The sequence below is a fragment of the Elgaria multicarinata genome, chromosome 3 (genome assembly GCF_023053635.1).
Source record: "Elgaria multicarinata webbii isolate HBS135686 ecotype San Diego chromosome 3, rElgMul1.1.pri, whole genome shotgun sequence".
Classification (NCBI taxonomy): domain Eukaryota; kingdom Metazoa; phylum Chordata; class Lepidosauria; order Squamata; family Anguidae; genus Elgaria; species Elgaria multicarinata.
This window is the reverse complement of record NC_086173.1, coordinates 79,016,337-79,038,783: the sequence shown is the minus strand read 5'-3', so window position 1 is coordinate 79,038,783 and position 22,447 is coordinate 79,016,337. Positions and strand designations below refer to the sequence as shown.

The 22,447-nt window shown below is 41.5% G+C and overlaps 1 protein-coding gene across 4 annotated transcripts in view; it reads left to right on the top strand.

Annotated features, from left to right (window-relative positions):
• ARHGAP26 (Rho GTPase activating protein 26) overlaps positions 1-22,447 on the top strand; it is a 299,816-nt gene that overhangs the window by 74,420 nt on the left and 202,949 nt on the right. For 3 of the 4 annotated variants that reach the window (XM_063120675.1, XM_063120677.1, XM_063120678.1), the window contains exons 2-9: positions 1,343-1,438; positions 2,437-2,498; positions 4,626-4,697; positions 6,358-6,459; positions 11,911-12,021; positions 16,167-16,271; positions 17,986-18,115; positions 19,795-19,895. In XM_063120675.1, the coding sequence (XP_062976745.1) occupies positions 1,343-1,438; positions 2,437-2,498; positions 4,626-4,697; positions 6,358-6,459; positions 11,911-12,021; positions 16,167-16,271; positions 17,986-18,115; positions 19,795-19,895 (779 nt within the window). The remainder of the gene's footprint in view (positions 1-1,342; positions 1,439-2,436; positions 2,499-4,625; positions 4,698-6,357; positions 6,460-11,910; positions 12,022-16,166; positions 16,272-17,985; positions 18,116-19,794; positions 19,896-22,447) is intronic. The other variant, XM_063120676.1, reaches the window with a different exon arrangement.

Here is a 22,447-nt window from a genome sequence, read left to right as displayed (position 1 = left end):
TTTTGCAGAACATTTTCAAATCCTGTTTCAATATTTATATTTGAGGAGGAGTATTTTGGATTAAAGCAAGATTTTACTCCTAGGGTGTTATAGATTTCAGCTAGCATATGTTAAAACATTGCTTTATAAATGATAAACATTATTTATTAAAAGCCTAATATCTCTAGGTGCTTAACAAAATTGACAAGGACCTGCTTGCAGACCAACAGTTTAATAACTGAATGACTAATGAATAGTAACTAGTAAAAACCTAATAATGAATCAATCACATGGAAGTATATTCTACTGAGTTTAGAGGCACTTACTCCCAGGTAAATATGTGTAGAAAGCAACCTCACACTTTAACAAAGCGTAATCTTAGGTTTTTTTTTAGATTGCACTCTTTGGTAACAGAAATTCATACAGCCTATGAACAACTTGTGTATTATTGTCTTGTCAGTCATGTATCAGAAATACAATGGACCATTGCAATAAAGCAGGTACCAAACATAAAATATGAATGAGGATGTTTATTACTAGTTGTAGAGGTATTATTAGATTTGAAGGGACACAATCACCACATTTGGCCACAACATTAAACCAGAATGGCTGAGAATTCCCCTATTCCCTCTTTCCTGCAGAGGGATAGGATGACTATCCAGAAACTAGTGAGGAAGCAAAAGCTTCCTGTTACATCTGAATCCAGACTCTGGGTTGTTGCTCCACTAATAAACCAGGAGTGGGTTTGTTAGTGAAGCAACATTAACTTCATACTCTGATCCTGCTTCCATGCGCAGAAGCTTTTACTTCCACATCAGTTCCTGGTTAGCTTAGCCTCTCCCACTGGCAGGAAGTTTCAAGTGGAGCCATCAGGTCGCATGCATGAGCATGGTGGAGGGATAAACCAGAATTTCCAGCAATTCTGGTTTATTGTTACATCCAAACACAGCCTGTATTTGAAAACACGGTCTGCTAAACTAGCAGACACAAAGTAACATCTTTTATAGGTAAGCAGATGAAGTTTTTATGAAATGAACTTCTAGCAGTTGTGTTTTAAAATCACCAAAATGTTGTAGATGTGCCAATAATGGAGCAAATCTTTTAGTTTTTCTTTCTAAGGCACAATATTCCCTTCCTAGACCCATGAAGAGTGCTCTTTGTAGTATATTGATGCACCAACATTGTTCCCTTCCACATGGCCTTTCGAGTTTTCTTTAGGTAGAGAGATGCTCTGTGCACTTTCAAGTTGAGCATCACTGAGATGAAGGGGATTACTTTAAAGCTAGCAGGAAATTGAATTCTAATAGTTTGTGGCTCATTGTTTCATTGCACATCCCCCTTCTTTTCTTTTCTTTTTTGACAGATCTGTCTTTAGCAAAGCGGAAGTTTGCAGATTCCTTGAATGATTTCAAATTTCGATGCATAGGCGATGCAGAAACAGATGATGAAATATGCATAGGTAAGCGGGTAGGCTTCAGTAGCCTGCGGAAAACTTGATGCATTAGCTAATTCAGTTGCTTCAGTAGGAAGAATTCAGTTGCTTCAGTAGGAAGAATTCACATGTACAATCCAGAAAATGCCTCTTCCAGTGGACTAATGTGTGTGTGTATATTATTAGTCAGCTTTTTCAGAGGGCCAACAGAAGGGTTTAGTTGCCAAAAGAGATGGATGGGGACTGAACGTGTTCTTAGTTAGGCTTTTTAGGGCTATGGGTTCCACGTCTGAAAGTGCAGGCTGTAGCGTAGGACTAGCAACCTTGGCTACTTCTAAACAAGGCACTTATTCACCTGGTTAATTAACCCTTGGGGCTCCACATTGTGTGCTCTCCACAACTATAGATATACAGAATATGTTTTAGAGTTATGCGAGGATTGTTTTGCTGTCAAATAACCCCCGTTGCCTGGGGTTTAGCACTATATCCCTATAATGCTATTTTAAAGAAAATATAGCATTATAGGTATATAGTGCTGTACCGTTATAATCTTAATTTTAAAATATAAAAATAAACCTTTCCAGTCACCACCATTAATCCACAATATCCTCATAGTGTGGAAAGTCAGTTACAATTCCACTTGTAGCTTTCCATCAAAGAGCAATAATTTAGCAGTGCCAGGACCTGTCCATTCTGGAAGCCCCTCTTGTATTTAGCTATTTGAACTTTTAACTTGATTTATTCCTGAATGTTCTGGAACTGCTAATATTAAAACAGATGGATATAATAGACTAGTTTGCATGAGTGCAATGTAATTTCTGTTAGCAGCTGTGCCTTATTGGATACTGCCCCATATGTTTAAAAAAACAAAAGAAAACAAGAATTATCGAAACACACAATAGCAAATTTGGTTGCTCTCTTTGGAGAAAAATGAAAGTCCTCCTACTCTTAGTAAAAATGAAGCTTTCTGTGTAGCTAACCTTGTGATTCTCTTCCTCCTTCTCCCGCCCTCCCACCACCACCAGCAAAATCCCTGCAAGAGTTTGCTGCTGTTCTTCGAAATCTAGAAGATGAGCGCATGCGCATGGTATGGACTCCTTATGTATGGTACCTCGGAAAAGAGGAATGATGAACCTTTTGGGGGGTGTATAGCCGTGCAAGAAGGGGAGTGCAATTATCATGGGGTAGGGGAGGAAACTGAGACCTATTCTAGGGGGAATAAGCAGGCATGTAACATTTTGCTTTGAGCAGATTCCTTCGCAGTTGAAGAGCTGTATGTCAGCTGGGTTTAGAAGGTGAGGGGTTGCCTCTTACTTATATGTAATATAGGTATGTGATAGTTATATAGGTATCTCTGTGTGTCTATATATCTGGATGACTTTACGATATAGAGACTTGGGTATATGCTGGCCATGGGAAGAAGGTCGTGGATGATTTCTGTGTTGTTCTTGCCTGCTTTGGCCAGTGGCCATGGTATAGCTCAACAGCCAGAATTGTCAGCTTTTGTGCCTAAAAGAATAGCAATATTCATCCCTAGGGAGTAAGTCTTGGCAGCACGACAGGGACAGCAAACCATGATGAACTGCCTGCCACTGAATCCAGTTGGTCTCTCACTCGGAGAACAAAGGCCTTACTATGTGATCCAGCTTGTTTATACATTTTCGCTCTCAGTTGCACTAAAGTTTCTCTGATAGCTTTGAATACAGACATTGCAGTAGAGTTGGGTCAAATGGGATGATTGTCTCCACATTTTCCATCTCCATGGATACTTCCAATAATTTGGCAATAGACAGATGCCACTTGCACCTACACACATGCACACCCACCCACCCCACACTCCAATATAGGATAGTTTCTACACCCCCCCCCCCTTCTAGAGCTATTGCCCATGTTCTGTAGCTACTGTTCCAAAATAGCTATGGATGAATTCAACAGAGATGGGTGTGTGGAAACTCACAATTGTAAAATACAAACACAATATAATGTAATATTTACTTATTACATTTATATCTTACCTTTTTTCCTTCAAGGAGCCCAAGGCAGCTAACATTCTCCCCCCTCTCCATTTTATCCTTACAACAGCCCTGTGAGTTAGGTGAGAGAAAGTGACTGGCTCAAAGTCAACCAGTGTGCTTCATGGCTGAGTGGGGACTAGAACCTGGATCTCCCCATTCCAAATCCAACTAATTACTACACCATACTGCCTGTTCTACTCTATTGTAATAGAAATCACAGTAATGTAGAAGAGCTAAAAAAAAAAAGGCTGGCTAAACGTAAATTTACAACAGCGGGGTTGAAAAACTTTACTCATTCTGAAAGCTTGGCAAAAAGGAAAAGTCTTAATAGACTGCTTGAAAAACTATTTAAAGAATGGGCCAACTAGGTCTCTCAAGGAGGAGGGTTGCACAAGCTGAGCTCTTTAACCAAAAAGGCCCCATCCTGTGACCTGGCCAACCAAATTTGTGATAACAACAGGACTTGGAAAAAAAGCCTCAGGTAACAAGCAGGTGATAGAAGGGGGCAGTCTATTGGATAACTTGGTCCCAAAGCTTATAGACAAAACCCCTTCACAAAAGCTTTCAATTGACTACCTTTTGCCTGTGATGCCAGATAGTCTGAATGTAGTCCAGGATGAGTGAACCAGTGTGAGAACTGCCAAAGGGTCATGGGGAAAAATAGAAAAGCAGCAACAAGATTTACAAAATTATTATTCTGTAAACATCCCATTTTGGAAACTTAGAATAGTGTGTGCACATTATTTCAGAATCTAAGATATCCCTTAACTGTCCTGCTTTCACTACATCATTTTCGTCTGGTGGTTCAAAGTTCATAGGCATGTCCTTAACTGCAAAAAGAGGGAAAAGGCTGCTTCACAATACAATACATTTAATAGCTGTATTGAGTAGTAGCTATTTGCTGGAACTGTTTTAATGCCAAGATTTTCCCTTCTGTTTTGCAAGGCGAGCTAAGTGGAACAAGGCATATGTTGTTGAATTGTTGTAGCTTGAAGTATTTACACATCAGCCTTGGTTATTTTTGTATAATTGAGCATAAGGATCCTTAATAATATGGCCTGAAAAAATCTGAGTCATACAGATTTTGTAGGAAGGAAAAATCAGCCACATTCAGACAGAATTATAGTAATTGAGAATGGGAATGACGAAGCTTAGTACTGGAATGGAGGGAACTGAATATTTTTTCTTTCCTTCATTAGATTGAGAACGCTAGTGAAGTCCTAATTACTCCTCTGGAGAAATTCCGCAAAGAGCAAATTGGTGCTGCTAAGGTAGGTGGAGATATAAACTTTGTAAATTTCAACTTGAAAATGCTACTCTAATTATGAAAATCTTTGTTACTAGAGTTGAACTGAAAGAGGAACCGATTTTCATTATCTTTTTGGCCCCTGAAAATTGTCCCCTCGGTGATTTGAGGGAGTTCAAAGGAGCATGAAAATGTCCATGAGGGAGTGAATTCATTCCTATTCCAAGGGAAGAACTGAAACCCAGAATTATTGCTTTGGTACCAAATGGATTCTGAGACTTCCATGCACCTATCAAAACTAAGGGTAGCGTTGGCTTCATTTGCCTTCAGCAGTGTTGTCATGTGGCCATTTCTGCTTAGCACCGTGATGTCATCACATTCTTTAACTCCTGATTACCTAGTATAACTTAGGAAGAAGAACTGCTCTCTCCTCTCAATGCCATCGGATCAGCAACAGAGTTTCAGATAGTTGCAAACAGCAGTGAGAAAGTTGTGGCAATATTTTCCAGGGAATTTTCAAATCCTCAAAGCCTTGCTTTCTACCTCAAAAATCTGAGGTGCACATCTAGTTTTTACTCTGAGGCATTGCACCTTTTGTCCTCTGTCTTGTCTTGCTTTGTTGCTATAACAACTTGTTGCTGCTGGTAAGATATATGGGTTCCTGCCAGTTTCTTTTATAAGGAGAAATACTGAAGAAAAAAGACAGGCTCCGTGTAAACACTTCATTGCAGAGTTTCTGGAGTGACACCAAACGTCTAGGAGTGACACCAAAGCCAGAATCGAATAGTACAAGGCAGTGGAATTAATCTAGCTTTAATAGTAAAAATTATTGGCCAAAATCTTCTTTGAAAATGGGCAATGGGTCGACAAGTAATAAGCTACTATGGAAGAGAACTGTGTGCATCTCCCTAGAGTAGTTTTGTAGAGCAATTGGCTAGCACAAGTTACAAGAACAAAACATCAACAGAACTGGCTTTATAATAAGCTTACTAAACCTTATATTATAAAGTGGGATAAGTTGGATGTTAAGACGCAGTTGTATTATGTGACAGTGTGAGTAGCCAGACAGAGTCACAGCCTCCTTACCTCTTATTGGACCAGTTTTTTTAGGTACAGGAAAAGTGTTCACATTTGCCTGTTCATATTCTAGTTAGTCTTGTACTTGTTACACATGGTTTGCTCCACATTCTTTTTGAACAGATGATCTATTCAGCATCTACCTGACCCTTGAACATGTGGTGACATAACTTTTTGGTGCTGGACACAAAAACCTGTGCTGAACGCAACTTTTTGTTTGGATGGTGCCTGGAGCTTTCAGCAATAACACTGGATATAAATCTAGATATAAATAAATCATTTTTTTAAAAAAATTAATTTATTACATTTTTATACCGCCCAATAGCCGAAGCTCTCTGGGCGGTTCACAAAAATTAAAACCCTAATAAAACAACCAACATGTTAAAAGCACAATTACAAAATACAGTATAAAAAGCACAACCAGGATAAAACCACGCAGCAAAATTGATATAAGATTAAAATACAGAGTTAGATCTGTAAATCAATGGTAACAATAGAATTGGCCCTGCCACAAGGATGGCTCGACATTCCTTTGGTATTTTGTAGTGGTGGAGGGAGTGCTGAAGAGCATTTGTGCTTGATGGTTTGTGCGTGACATGTTTTGGCAGGAAGCCAAGAAAAAGTATGACAAGGAGACGGAGAAATACTGTGGTGTGTTAGAAAAGCACTTAAACCTGTCTTCCAAGAAGAAGGAATCCCAGCTTCAAGAGGTGAGATTGGCTTCTTGCTTTTTTATTGTCACATTACTCTGCTACAGATTCTGCTAACTGCTTATGTATTGTAGGGCTCCAGCTGCAATTCTAAAGGTGCGTATTGGGAAGTAAATTCCTTTTGAAATAATTGGAACTGCATTCTGAGAGCCAGACTACACAGGTTGGGCAGCTGCCGAGAGCCCACACGCCAGCAGGGCTCCACCGACATGAGCCCCCTGGACTTGCTTCTCTTCTTCATCATTGTCACCTGCTTGTTCACCTGCCTCTCACTCTGGGCCAGACAACAGTGGTGGTGAGAAGGAGGAGCAGGAGATGCTGCTGTCGACTTGGTCCCTGGCTCTCTGTTTAAAGTTTTTTTAAACAAGAAAAATAAGGAAACCTTTCACCAGCACCAGAGCTAGTCTCTCCCTCTTTTCGCATATATTTTTGGTGCTCTACCCTCCAACCTTCTTCTTCTTTTCTCTGCCTGGCAAGCAAGCAATGATGAGAAAGGAGGAGGAGTGACAATGATGAGAAAGGAGGAGGAGTGACAACTAGTGACGTTGGTGGTGAGGGGGGCCCATTGAGAGTGTCTTGCTCAAGGGACCTCAAAATCTTGGAGCTGGCACTGGTGAAATGGTTTTTATAAATAATGGTTTTATTAAACCATTATAAAATGGTTTTTATAAACATCACGATTTTGACTGTGAGGAAGAAGCATTTAACTCTTTCCCTCCCTGCTTTGTTCCTGACAAAGCTTCCCTCTCCCAAGCTGTTGCTGCTCCGGTTATCCATGCCCTTGGAACCTTCCATCTGCACTACTGCAAAGCCTTGCCAGTGGGGCTGCCTTTGAAAATGGTCCAGAAACCTCAGTTAGAATATGGCCATGAGACTGAGGGTGCTTCCTGATGGAGGGCTCCTCATACTGCCACTTAGAAGGCATCATGCTTCTGTTCCATCCCTTTCTTCTTAATGGATTGACTGTGATAAGAAAAAAGACGGAAGAAGCTCTGCAGACAGACGACAGGGTTACAAGTGGAAAATGACGATGTCCGGAGCCTTGTACAATTCTGTGAATGAGGCAGGACAATGGCATGATAAAAGCCTTGTCTGGAAGCTCCCTAATAACTGGGCAACAGGAGCAGATCCTGCCAGGGCTGTGCCATCTTCACTTGCTCCCACTGTGTGGTGCTACCTCTGACCATGGTGTTACCTCTGACCTTTAAGGCCTCTCATGGTTTGGGGCCAGGGTTCCTGAAGGACCACTCTCCGCATGAACCTACCTGAGCTTTGAGGCCTTCGGAGGCCCGCCTCTGAATGCCCCCATCCACCAAGGTGTAGCAGGTAGCTATGGGAGAAAGGGACTTCTTACTGGTGGCTTCCGGGCTGTGAAATGCCAGCCCCAGAGAGGTTCTGCCAGCACCAACCTTGTTGTAATTTCAGCACCTCACAAAGATCTTTTATTCTGTGACCTACTTTTATTCTGAAACTATATTTTTATTGTTGTTTTTAAAATTGTACTTTTGTTGTTATGAGCTACCCTGATTACTTTGTTATACAGAGGCCTATAAATAAAGTACGTAAATACAGAAATATTGGCTGCCAGAAGGAAGCCGCAACTATCAATTGTGGTAGGGAGGGGGATTTTTCCCTTGGACAGCAAGCAGAGGGAAAAGGGTTAAACTCCACCTCACATACCACAGTCTCTATCCTGATTGGGGGTCCCTGTTGCAGCTCTTCTACTTTTTCTTCTTAACCAAAACCAATCACTTTAAATGCAATAATGTGTTTAATATAGTGTATAGTTTGGCCCTAAGTAAAGACTTTTAATATTGAGGGGGCAGACAGCAGTATCGAATTGTGTCATTCCATTAGTGCTAATGATGTTGTGCTGGCAGAAACTAGGTTCCGAAATATGCGAAAAGAAGAATTCAACTAAAGTTAAGTTTGGTCAAGTGTGATTGCCCAAGTGGTTGTGCATTATGCTTGTCCAACCTGTTGTGCATAACGGTTGTGCAACTGGGTGCTTCTGCAATGGAAAGATTCAGCATAGCTCTGCTAGCGTTATTTGAGTTTGCAGAATGACACTGCCTAGTGTCACCTGTCAGGATCAGGCTTCTTCTCTCTAGTGTGGGGAAAGGGGTTTCAGGAGGTCAGTTAGACTCAGAAGAAGAAGAACCTAGAATTTGCCAGCCAACACAGGAAGTGGGGGAGGAATCTTCCCAGGAGCTTATTGTTGAGAGACCGCCCCCCTCTCCTGGGAACTCAGCCTCTGTCTGAAGCGGATGGGGCATCGGAGTTGACAGATCCCAGAGTCCTTTGCAGGGTCAAGTGGGTGGAGTAGAGAGTAGGTAGGAGGCGGTCGCTTAGGGTAGTGACTCGCAAGAAGGAAAGAGACTCCCTGAGATAAAGATCCTGTTGGATTGCAGGAAACAGCTCTGCTTTAGTTGAAGGCAACTGCCTACTTTTGTTAGCCAAATTAAGTTTAGAGAATAGCTCCTAGCATTAACACACACTTCAGGTGAGAAGAGATGTTTGTTAAATAAAGCTTTGTGGATTACACGGCAGACTTCATTCACATCAGTGGGAGGGCTTGTAATCATGACATCACCTCTAAAATGAAGAAGTGAATAGCTTTAAAGAAATGAGGAGAGGTGGGGTAGGGGGAATAATTCTGCTAGCTCTTCTTTCTACCATCACTTCACCAATTTTGGATCTGAGAATTCTGAGGGAGAGTGAGGGCAGTGAGGCAGAAAGGTAGAGAATGCTGAATTTCATTTTCTGATTTAAACTAACCAGATAATGATTTGCCTGCATTCCAATACTGTACTAAGAACATGAGAAGAGCTATGCTGGATTAGACCAAAGGCTGCATCTAGTCCAGCGTTCTCTTTCCCCAGTGGCCAAGCAGATGTCTCTGGGAAACTCACAAGCAGAACATGTGGGCAACAGCACCCTCCTTGTTGTTTCCCAGCCACTGCCATTCAGAGGCATGTCTCTTCTGCTCCTTCCTCTGGAAATGGTAGATAGACACCGTGGCTTGCATCCATTATCCTCCCCAAATTTGTGTAATCTCTCTTCCCCCGCCCTATTTTTTTAAAGCAACCCAGGCATATAATAATTGGATATTGGGGCCACCTTGTGGACATGTTTCATATTAAACTTTGCTTCTGGTCCCTTTCAGAAAAGAAGGAATTAACACTTTTAACAAGAGGGCAGCTTTGAGCTTCCTATTTTTACAAACAAGCCAGTGTCTGGCACTTAGAATGCCTGATGGATGTTGTCAGAGACACTGTTCGCTCTATACGTTTACTTTCATTATTCTTTATGCAAAAAAGAATACCAGTTATGCACCTTGACTGCATCACATCTTGGAATGCGTGATACTTTGGTTCGGTTCTTTAAATTTTGACTGGGGTGCCTAAAGTTTATGCAGCTTCCATATGGGAAAAGGAAGCTATATGTTCTCAGGCTTGAAATGCCTGAAGATGACTGAACTAGCGTTTCAGAAGGGGAAGCATGCCAGAACAGTGACAGATGAGGAGAAGTCTGTTGTTTGCAGTAATTTTAGAAGAATGAGTGCTGTGCGCCATTAATAACACACAGCTGCTTCACGGGTGTGCCTGACTTGGTCAAAGACAATAGTTCATGTGTTGAAAGCTCTGAGTATTTCATTAGCTTGCTTATAGTGGGCAAACATCTGGGAGAATGGAATTTATTTAGTTGCTAGCAAGGCCACTAATACGGCGTCACTGACTTCACTGAGAGTATCCTACAGCTCGCAGGCTGGACCCCTGAGAATATGCTGCAGTTTGTGTGAGAGCCAGTGTGGTTCAGTGGTTAGAGCAGCTTTCCCAAGTGTGGTGCCCTCCAGTTGTTTTGGCTTACAATTCTCATCAGCCCCAGGCAGCATGGTCAGTGATCAGGACTGATGGAATGTGTAGTCCAAAACATCTAGAGGGCACCAGGTTGGGCTAGATTGTTGTTTAAACTGAGGAGACCCTGATTCAATACCCCCAATAACTATGAAGTATTTCAGTGTCTTCAGTCATTGACCTAACCTCCCTCACCTTGTGAAAATAAAAGGGAGAGTAAGCATGCATTTCTTGGAGGAAGGCAAGGATTAAAAAACACGATTTTACAAATTTAATTTAAAACCCCTATTAAAGGAGAACAGCTGTTAATAGCTTGCAAGAGATGGATATATCTAAGCACTAAGTATTATAATGTTGGTGTATGCCTTGATGTCAAGCTATGGCAGGATTTCCTGTTCCTTAATGCTGCTCGGTAGGTTATAATCAACCAACTTTTCCAAACAAAAATACAACCCTATGAATTTCAGACCTCCCATAGTCCACTCTCCCCATGGCTCTCTCATCTATTGTTAGTCAAGAGAATAATCCTAATATTCCACATGTTTCCCTCCAATTTAAATCTCATTCTGTTTCTTGATCCACTATTGTTTGAGAAGAATAAAAATTAAAAGCAGGTTTTCCTTTTTTAAAAATTTGAGTCATTTTACGCTATTTAATCAGTATTTAAGAGCTGATTCATTATCCTTCATTATTTTGTGCTGGCTTATAAGTACATTTGCTATTCCCTTTATTTTGTCAACTTTACCCTGTGTTCTCCATATTGTACAACACTTTCTGGTTTAGATGTCTAAGCATTAGGGTAACTCTGTTTCCCATGCTCCTTATTTTGATTTTTTCTTAGTTTCATTTTTGTCGTTGTCCCCCACCCCCATCCTTCTTGAGCTGAGGAAGATCCGGTACACTGGCATTTGCAGATTTAGTGCACCTTGTAACAGAAATATTCTGAAGTCTTGTGATACTATTCATATATAAATTAAAGGAATTAAGAAGGGGAATAGGAAAGTATGTTGCTTATGCTAGCCCAGTAGGTTTCAAACTTTCTTGTTCCAGGAATCCATTTATCTGTTGCGGCATGTCTACCATGGAATATGTGCAATTTTTGCACGCATACCATGGAATATGCGTGCATGGTAGAAGACCTGGAAAGCATTTGAGGGTGCATACCTGGCTCTTGTAGAGTATTTCCTAGGACTGTTGGGCTTCGCTGGTGTCCAGCTTGAACTGAAAGTGTGACCTAGAACAAGATTCTGCTGTATGTTGCAGGAGTAGATGGGAAATGTGGGAAGCTTGTCAGCCAACATCAATCATCTCACTGAGGAAATCTTGATAAGTTTCAAAAGAATCTCAGGGTTTCCCAGAACACTGTTTTATCACATCATGGATGCTTGCCAGCTTAGTGTGTTTGTCCATCATTAACTATTGGCTGAGGGAGGTGATCTTCCCTAAGAAATTGATAGAGCATCTAGTTGTTTTCCCCCTCCTTTTCACAATATTCTTTTGTGAAAAACTATTGTATAAACAAGCACCCTTTGTGCAATCTTGATGCCAAATGTTCACAGCTTTTTATCTTTTTAATCCGCATGGTGACTGACAGGCAGACAGCCAGGTGGACGTGGTTCGACAGCACTTCTATGAAGTCTCGCTTGAGTATGTCTTCAAAGTACAAGAAGTTCAGGAGAGGAAGATGTTTGAGTTTGTGGAACCAGTAAGTAAATTTTTGTTTGTTACGTTTATATCCTGCCTTTTCCTCCCAGGCGGTGTACATGATGGTCCTCTCCGTTTTACCCTCACCACAACCCTATGTGGTACATTAGGCTGAGAGTCAGTGACTAGCCCAAAGTCACCCAGTGAACTTCATGGCCATGTGGGGATTTGAACCCAGATCTCCCAAGTCCCAGTCCAGCTCTCTAACCACTTCACCACACAGGGTCTCATACATTTATAACTTGGAAGGTAACAGCCAGCCTGGCAGGAGAGTTACCACTGCTAAACCAGTAGCCTTAATTGTAGCTTTAAGTATTTGGATATGCCAGGGATTGAACTTGGGACCTTTTGCATCCAAAGCATGTGTTCTTTCCACAGCACTTTTGTGGCTTTAAATTGCACTCCTCTCTGTTATTCTGTAAATTCTTTTGCGGTGTAAAAAATATAGCTGAGAAGGTGCATTTGCCATTGGAACATATGAATCTTGCTTTACAGTGGATCAGACCATTGGTCCATCTAGCCCAGTATTGTTGACACTGACTGGCAGCATCTCTCCAGAGTTTCAGAGAGCTGTTTTTTTCCAGCCCTACCTGGAGATGATGGAAATGAACCTGTGACCTTCTGCATGTAAAGCAGATGCTCTGTGAATAAGCTATGCCCCCTCCCCATTGCTTCATCACTGTTCCTACCAGAAGACTGACAAGCAGCTGCTGCAAAGTCTCTTAAAAAACTTTTGTGAGTGAGTTTCCAAATAGGCATTAATGTCAGAGTAGGTGAATTGCAGTACCTTCTGGTTTTTCATAAATTGTGAGACAGTGATTTAAACTTGAATAGGATTACCAGTGCAGCCTTCAGTGTTCCAGCATTTGAGCAGGAAGGGGCTGGCTTCCTTGTGTTGTGGGTCCTACGTCACTGAGAAGTGTGTTTGAATATTACAAATGGGGATGTTGGCCTCCCCTCCCGCTATCTTTCCCTTCTTCCCTGTGAGGTAAGCTATTAACCTCTTCTGCTGTGGACATGATGGCTTCACAGCATTCCTGCTAAGCCCCATAGATCCTAATTGGCAAGCACATGTCTTAAACTATGGGATCCAGTAACTGTTGAGGCCATTAAACCATTTAAAGGAAGGGAGAGGAAAAGCAGGTACAGGGTGAACATTACTAGAAGTGACCTGTACAAATGGTATAGAGAATGGGCCAAGCTCGGTCGCACACTTGGGTGCTGTGTCTGCTTTGGGATCTGATAATATTGTGTTCATCAACAGCAATTTTATGATCTCTGAGTGAAGAATAAATCAAAGTAAACAGAAAGACATGGCCTCATTACCAGCTGGTTATTGCTCTATAAGTGCCCTGGCAAAGCGTAATTCTATTCACAAGTTAGAGGTAGACGGGGTTGTTTGATGGAGGGGAAGGAAAATGTACCGCTTAGCAACTTGGTTTAACCTCTTCTCCCTGCTCTCTCTCAACCCTGTGCTGCTCACTTGATTGTGGGGAAATAGCTGAGCACTGCAGGGAGGGGGAGATGTGTATATCAGTGTGGGTGGGTGTGAATGGATTGTGGATGTGGATGAATTGGCTATGGATGCATGAAAGAGAAGGGGAAAGAGGGAAGGCTGCGACAGACAGAGAAATGGGATGGTCCTGCCCTCTGCTGGCATGTGGGCCCTGATCACTTTCCCCCAAAGTAATATGGCCCTTGGGGGGGGGAGTGGGAGGGCCTCCACCTCTGAGTTACAATAATCCTCTGAGTTAGGCAAATATTAACTCCTTATTGCAATCTGTCTCTCTGAGGTCTTACACTTCGCTCCCCTCCCCCGCAAACATGGATGTGCCTAAAGCTGAGGTGAAATGTGAACAGAAGATATGTGGCACACAACTCTCACATTCTTAGGAGGTGCTACTCTGCCTCAGCTCTGTACTTCAGTAGAAAGCCACTCCTGTATGCAGAAATTTTCTCCTTTACTAAGCCTACTGGTATTTAAGACCTTTATGTTCTGAAACTCTGTGTTTAAGCTTCTGAACAAAGAGATCTGCTCTTTATTTCTTCCCAAAAAAATTTAAAGTAAAAACGAGTCTAGTTCTTTTCTTGTTTTCATCAAAAGCAGCTTCTGACTGGAATATCACTGACTTTATCTGTTCTTTTATTTCCATTCCTACACAGTGAAGGGTGGGTGGGGACCCTTTCCTTCCTTCCTTCCTGAAGCTTTGAAGGAATAAAGTCCACAGTACTCTACTAGAAGATAAGACTTACATTATTTTATGTCACTTCTACATCTGACTTGCACATGGCATTAGCCATTGCAGCGGTGTTGCTAAATTTAAACTAACAGTGGGCATATTCACCCTCCCTTTTGTAGGAAATTCGTCTCTCATGTGTGTTTATTGGCTTATAGGTGGTGGATGACATTCTAAGTCTTTTTTTGGAGGGGCCCTCGTCTTACCTATTTGAGTTGGCCAAAGATTGTTCTTTTCTCTCTCTTTCTAATAATATAATATAATATAATATAATATAATATAATATAATATTTATTACAAAGCGCTGTACATAAAATAAAGTAGGTCAACAGTTTACATCATCATCATCATCTACTAAATCAATTATCCTAATAGAAGACCTTAACTAAATCAAAGAATATAAGAATAAAACCTTAAATTAAAAACCCATACAAAATATGTAGTGACATCCACCAGGACCATCAGCTTGCTCTACGTCAGGAACAACCAGCCAAACCCCCTCTTCAACAAGAAAGATTTTTCTTAAACAATCGTTGATGTTGTTCCCAGGCCAGACTGCGGGGTTGTTTGTTTTTCTTTTCTTTATCTTACAAACAAAAAAAACCCTGGCACCTCCTTTAAGGTAAAGACCCCCCCTAAAGGTTTTAGAGTCCCATCCCTCAAGAACATTGACTCAGTTTTCAGGGGGAATTGGTCCCCACTTCACAAAAGCACTGATGTATATGCAGTTGGTTTGTAGAACTTCTCAAAATATGCTCTGTGTATGTGTGTGTTTTAGTAATGCAAAACACACCCCATTCGCACCTCCCACAACATCTCCAAAACCACACAACCCACTAATCCCCAGCAAAACAGACACACAAACACACCAGCTGAAAACAAACAACTCCCCCCTAAAATACAAAAAAGATAACACAAGACATATGGACACCCCGAAACACACACACACAAAGACAACGACCTGAAAAATCACACAGAAACACATACTGGCATCCTGAAACCTCTCTCACACCACCAAAAGCCCAGTTAATAAACCACCCTGAAGAGGCTGCATTCTGCATTCTTTCCCAAAATACTCCCTGGTGCCCCCACTCTTGAGTTCACCAGGCAGCCGTGACTTTCCTTTAGGCACTCTTCTTTTTCTAAGGCAGTTTGAGCAGGTGGCTGAAAGGCAAAGCATGGCTTCCAGTTGCCTCGCCTCCTTTCTCACCTTCCCTTTCCTTGCTGCAAGCAAACGAGAAAGGAGAGGAAGAGGAGGAGGTGGGTGGACGTCCTGCTCAAGGCAATTTTTTAAAACTTAAAACAATGAGGGAGAGGTAAGGGGTTTCTGTTGGTGCCAAGGGAAGTGTCTATGTCACTAGTGGTGCATGGAGGTGGTTGTGTTGGAGACCCCACCCTAGACTCTTGCAGTTAACATTCAAAAAACTTGTATGGACCAAAAATCTGGTCCACTGCTGTCCAACATTGTGCTTTGTGTTTGCCTGAAGAGAGCTTTGTGAGGCTCTAGAGGTTGCGCAGTGCCACACGATACCTCTAGTAAAAGAGTTTTCTTTTGTTTTTAACCTGCTCTGCAACTTGAGGCTAAACGTGTTTACTTGGAAGTAAGTCTCGCGGTGGGGTGTGCTCTCAAATGAATGTGCTTAGGGTTGTAGCCATGTAACACAATCCTGTGGATGTCTATTCCAAAGTAACTTCTATTGAGTTCAGTGGGACTTATGCCCTGGTACGTGTAAAGGGTTGCAGCGTTCATTTCTTTTCTCTTTGGGCAGGGTGTGAAGGGGTGCCGGAAGACGAGAGGGACAGTAGCCATAAGTCTCTACTAGATTCAATAGAAGCCAATAAGCAGGGAGGGGATGCCTCTCTCCTCACCTAACCGCTTCTCCTTTTCTTTCTGTCTCCTCCCATGCAGCTGCTGGCATTTCTGCAAGGACTGTTCACGTTCTACCATCACGGCTACGAGCTTGCAAAGGATTTCAGTGATTTCAAGACAGAGCTGACAATCAGCATACAAAATGTGAGCACCGAGTGGAAACGTTTATCAGAGGCAAAGCACCTCTATAGTGGTGTTAGTAATAGCTGTTTTCACAAAGCATGTTTTGTAGTGCACCAGTTAATGAGAGACTTAATTTGTATAAGGGCAAGCAACTTTCCAACACTATAGATGGGGGTAAATATGGTGATCTAGCATGCAGCCTCAATAGCAACTTGTTTCTTTCAGTTATATGAATGTTGAGAGCCAAATGTCCTTTCACATCCATGCTTATGTGTGCTATAATTTCAGCAACTATTTAAAACCATGGTTGGCTTCATTCATGAGCAGAAGGTGATGTTGGCAACTTTCAGTCGCTGCTCCTCATGTAGGTGGTATGGTTCATAATACAGAGCCAGTGTGGTGTAGTGGTTAGAGTGTTGGACTGGGAGGCAGAAGATTTGGGTTCTAGTCCCCACACGAGCATGAAGCTCACTGGGTGATTTTGGACCATTCTCCGCCTAATGTTAGGTATTTTCATGCCTAAAACATGTATGCGTTGCAAAGAGCGTAACTTATAATAGAGACTAAGAAATGTGCTTAGAGGCAGAATGTTTTCACACAACAAATAGCTTCTGCCCTATATCTCTAATGCTTTTAAAAAAATTATGCATCATATGCTGTTTCCAATGAGGATCCATAGAAAATTGTTCAGTATACTCAAAATGAGATTGAAAATATTCTTTATCAGGTTCTTTTACTTTTTAATTCCTAATTGGTTGGTTTATTTATTTATTCATATAATTACATTTATATACCACCCCATAGCTGAAGCTCTCTGGGCGGTTTATAAAATAAAAATAAAAATTGGTTGAGAGAAGCCTTCCTATGGCTGTTTTGATGCAACAGGCCATTTAGGATCAGCAATGCATTAAAACTAGCTCTTTTTCTTGTTTAAAGAAAGAGCCATAACAACACACACACACACACACACACACACACTATATGGAGACTGTTGTAAATTGCTTTGTGTAGTTTCACATGCCAAATTATTTGTGTAAGATACCTTTTCAGTCTAGATTGGAAGATTTTCTTCATGTCTGGGTAAAGCTCCAAAAAAGGCTTTGTAGTGCCTGGAAGAACAAGGCAGTACATTTTGGATATACAGTGATGAGTAGTTGGTATATACTGGTGTATGTCTGGAGCACATACATACGGTGAACAGGAACTACATGCGTACGCTGGTACATGAGTGATCTTTATTGAGGAAGATTAAAAAAAGGGTGGCCTGTTCATGGCAATCATATGTGACAATGTATGGATGTACTGTTGGTTTGTACTATACAACTCAAGCATGCATGAGCTTTGAAGGAGGCTGTCGTTAATTGTTTAAAACCAGAGGTGACCTACCATGAGGTGGTATTATTATTATTATTATTATTATTATTATTATTAGTAGTAGTAGTAGTAGTATTTTACTGTCAGGGAAGAGAGATGCTTGTGGGATTTTCTTCCTCAAGTGCCCAGATAACTTGGCTGGCCTTGGATATATGCCCTTGACATGAAGGGGCTGTTCAGATAACATGGTAACCTGAGTGGCTGAGTTTTACATTCACAGGATGGCTTGTTAACCATTTGCTTCATCGCCTCAGACTGCAAAAGGTTTGGAGTCAGCCATGTTTCTTACACCGTCGTGGCCTCTTTGTAAGGTCTTGTGCATTGAAAAGGCTTCTTAAGACCACTTCTATTTTAAATGCAGACAAGAAATCGTTTTGAAGGCACAAGATCAGAGGTTGAGTCCTTGATGGGGAAGATGAAGGAGAATCCCCATGAGCACAAGAACATCAGCCCTTACACTATGGAGGGCTACCTGTATGTCCAGGAAAAGCGTAAGTGCTTTTATTTCGAGATCATGTATTTGTTTCACAGGATAGTCTTGAACTGATTGATCAGCTGCTAGCAGTAGTTTTATTCAGTCAGGAAAAGGAATTATTTAAGTGAAGTGGAAACCATCTCTCTCTCTCTCTCTCTCTCTCTCTCTCTCTCTCTCTCTCTCTCTCTCTCTGTGTGTGTGTGTGTGTGTGTGTGTGAGTGAGAGAGAGAGAGAGAGAGAGAGAGAGAGACCTGGTTTGCACTATTAAACAAGCCACAGTTTGGCAGAAGCTTCTGCTTTGCAGAACAACCCAGGATTTGCCCTATTTCTGGGTTGTTTTCCATGATGTTCATGTGGACCTTTGGGTTGTTCTGGGGTTAAAATTCTCTCAACAACTGAGTATCAGGTTTGGACATCATGTTTGCTCACTCCCACGCACTCTAAAAGTAGACCCTATTAACAAATTATAGATCGTTACTTGTGTGAACTGGGTCATCTTAACATATTTTTATTGAAATTTATAAAATAATTATAATGATAATACACAAACAACCACAAGAAAAGGTGCTAATATGTACAGTGCAGATTGTTATGCATTTATCTAATCTACAGAAATAGCAATGCAACTAATATTAATTCTCCTATATGAGTCTAATAAACATTAAGACCGCTTTGATTGCATGAGGGAATCTTTCCTAAAGGAAGAATGAGTAGCAGGCAGATGAAATGGTAGAAAGGGGAGGAATGGGCTTTATTTCATTTCATTTCATTTATAATTTTGCTTTATCGTTTCTCTAAGTAGTCTGCTGTGGTCTGCTAGTGCTGCCTACCAAACCCTTGAGAAACCAGCTCTCCATTGAGTAGTCTGCTGCCCCGTTCCAATTTCTTGCAATATCCCAGCATGATTAAAATAAGGTCCTTGTATAGGATTCCCTTTTGGGAGTCTAGAATAAATCTATAGAAGTCCTGATAAAGTTTCTAAGAGGCTGATCTGATGTGTTACTTCTGGAATAGTGGTATAGTGGCTAGAGTGTTTGACTGGGAGTTGGGAGATCTGGTTTCTAGTCCCCACTCGGCCATGAAAACTCACTGGGTGACTTTGAGCCAGTCATAGACTCTCAGCCCAGCCTACCTCACAGGGTTGTTGTTGTGAGGATAAAATGGAGAGGAGGAGGATTACGTATGCCACCTTGGATTCCTTGGAGGAGAAAAGGCAGGGTATAAATGCAATAAATAAAGTCAGAAACCGACTGCCAAAAAGTTGCAATGTGGGGTCAGGTCCACTACATGTTAATGATGAATCTGATACTGTTTTGAGTGGCTGCGTAACCCACGCAGAAATCCCATGTTGCATCCAGGATGTGTTCTCCTGTGTCTGCCTCCCAGAACACTTCCAGTAATTGGAGGTTCTGCTCAGATTGAGCATCAAAAGATTATAAATTACAGACGCTGCCTCCTTAGTTCTGTAAGACTGCTGTACACACAAGCTTTCAAATGAACTTAATTATCTCTGCACCTCTCCCAAATCCAGTAACTTGAATGCAAACTATGTATTTGAAACCCCTGCAGCTAGTTGGTTTGCTCTGCTTTTGCATTAAGGCGTGAATTCAATTATAATTGAATTATTATTATATATTTTATATACACATAATTATGTATTTATGTATGAACTGAAATCATCTCAATTACTTTTAGGTCATTTTGGGACATCGTGGGTGAAGCATTACTGCACCTATCAGAGTGAATCCAAACGAATAACTATGGTGCCATTTGACCAGAAGTCTGGCGGAAAGGGGGTGAGTGAAAATGCAAGACGTCTGTTCGTTTTGACAGTTCTGTGATTATGGTTTTTACATCCACTTTGTACTTGCTAAGGAGTTGTTTTGTCAGGCCAAAGTTAGGTATCACCATCCTGGAGTTAGGGAGAGTGAAGCAGCACTTTGTGGTACTTGCAAAGTCTTGCTGGATCAGGCTGGCCAGCGTGGAAGTTGTGTGTGTGTGCGCGTGTGTGGCCCCATTCAGACAACACAGTAAATCATACTGCTTAACCACAAAATGGTTAACGGCATGCATTCCATTAACCATTTTGTGGTTAAGCAGCATGGTTTAGCGTGTTGTGTGAATGGGGTCTGTGTGTGGTTGGGAGGAGGCTCCCTCTTTCTTACCATGGGTGTAGGGGGGATTTTAAAAATCCCCCCTACGCCCATTGGTTCTAAGGTGGGAGGAATTGGTAATGCCAGCTCCCGGCTGGAACAGATGGGGGTCCCATTCCCTGGGGCCTCCCTGGTGAATGATGGAGCCTTGGATTCCGCCAATCCAAGGCTGCCTTTGCCTCACCCTCAGACTGATAGAATCACCCTTGTAGAGCTCTCTGTGGGTGTAGTAGGGGCCTCAGCAGCGGACGGTATGCTCCGCTGGCCTAAGTGCATCTCTGTGCCACCCTAATCATGTCCATCCAGCAAATCTTTGTGTTGGATTTACACTGCAAGTCCTTAGGTTGTTGAAATGCCTGACAAGTAATTTTTGTGAACCGCCCAGAGAGCTTCAGCTATTGGGCGGTATAAAAATGTAATAAATAAATAAATAAAGTCATAGATAAACTGCGCAGTTAGGATATGCCCCAATTCATATTTTTCTTATTATAATTGTTTTAAAAGTGAGCCTTTCCAAGCAGATGAGGGATGGAATTGGCAAATCTGCTGTGGGTAAATAAAACTTACTCTCAAGAGATTAATCAGGTTGCAGTTCTAGTAGGTACTATCCTAAATATATTTAAATGTATTGATTGTCAGGTTTTCTTGCTCAATTAATTACGTTGCCATAAAAACCAAATGTTTCATTTTTTTAAATAATTATGTATAATGAATGAGCACCCTTGGTATTATATGCATCTCTATAAAGTATCTTCCATATTTGTGTCATTGACTGTTCAATTTCCCAAGATTCAAGGATATGCTGTCTTTATAGTGGAGGTTCTCTTGTGAGCTGTGATGGCCAATAAATACCACACAACATGTCCTACTGCTACAGCATCCTGTAGGACAAGGCATTCCTTTATGAAACGATTTGAATAGTTTATGCAAGCGGTTACATGTGAGATGATTCATCTTACCATTGGCAGGCATTTCTGCTAAAGCGGGAACATTTAGGCTAATCCTATATACTGACCTGTTTTCCCATGATCATGGAGGGAAAATAAGTCACACTGGCTTATTTTCCCTCCCGGGCACAGGTTGTTGTGACATTTGAACCCGTCGAGAGTAGGTGGCTGGGGTGGTTTACTAAAGTCTCTTCAGCCTGTTAGCAAAGTTTTACCCTAGCCAGAGGAAAAACACTGCTTATTGGTACAGTACACTTTGGAAGTGAAGGCTAGAAGGGGAAAGGTGTGTGTGTGTGTGTGTGTGGTGTCTGCTTGCCTGCCTGCCTATCTTTCTATTTATCTGTGAGACGTTTTCCAAGCAATTATCTTAAGGCCAAAGTAGACTTACCATTAAATGTGTCCTTGTGTTTAACATACAGCTCTTTACAATTATAATAGAGATAGAGGACTGGTAATTATTAGGATCTCAGCAGGCATGGAGAGAGAATATAGCCCTTTCTTCCCCTGCTGTGATCCTGATTAAGATCTCCCTTCTGAAACTGGTATTTGCTTTGGAGTGAAATCCTCTATTGATACCAATATCCCCTGTTTCCCCGAAAGTAAGACATCCCCCGAAAATAAGACCTACTTCCAATTTTGCCTCTCGCTGTAATATAAGGCATCCCCCCGAAAATAAGACCTTTTTTTTTGTTCAACAATAAATGTGTACCGTATTCTTCTTCATGGAAAAATAAGACATCCCCTGAAAATAAGACCTAGCGCATCTTTGGGAGCAAAAATTAATATAAGACACTGTCTTATTTTCGGGGAAACAGGGTATTAGACTTTGCTGCATCCCCACAGGCTAAGGGGGCAACCCTCACATAACCCCCCAACAAACAGCGAGCTATGTGAGGGTTGTTTAGCCCTCAAATATCCCCCACCAGCTGGGTTCACACAAGAATTGCTTTCCTTTCTGTTTACTGTACCTAATCTCTAGGGGAATAATAGCACCATTCTTTGCAAGAGGAAATTTTAACATAACTTAACCAAGCAAAACCTTTCCTCTTGTTAACTGTAATTTGTGACATGTCACCAGACACCATAGTTCTCCTTTAATATTTGCTGCTTGGCCCATTTTTATAGGCTTACTCTAGTCATGTTAGCCTGCATACAAGCATGCATAGAAATGTATACATGTGTGTATGTGTGTGTATATGTGTATGTACACACAGACACACACATGATGTTAAAAGAGCAGGTTCAAGG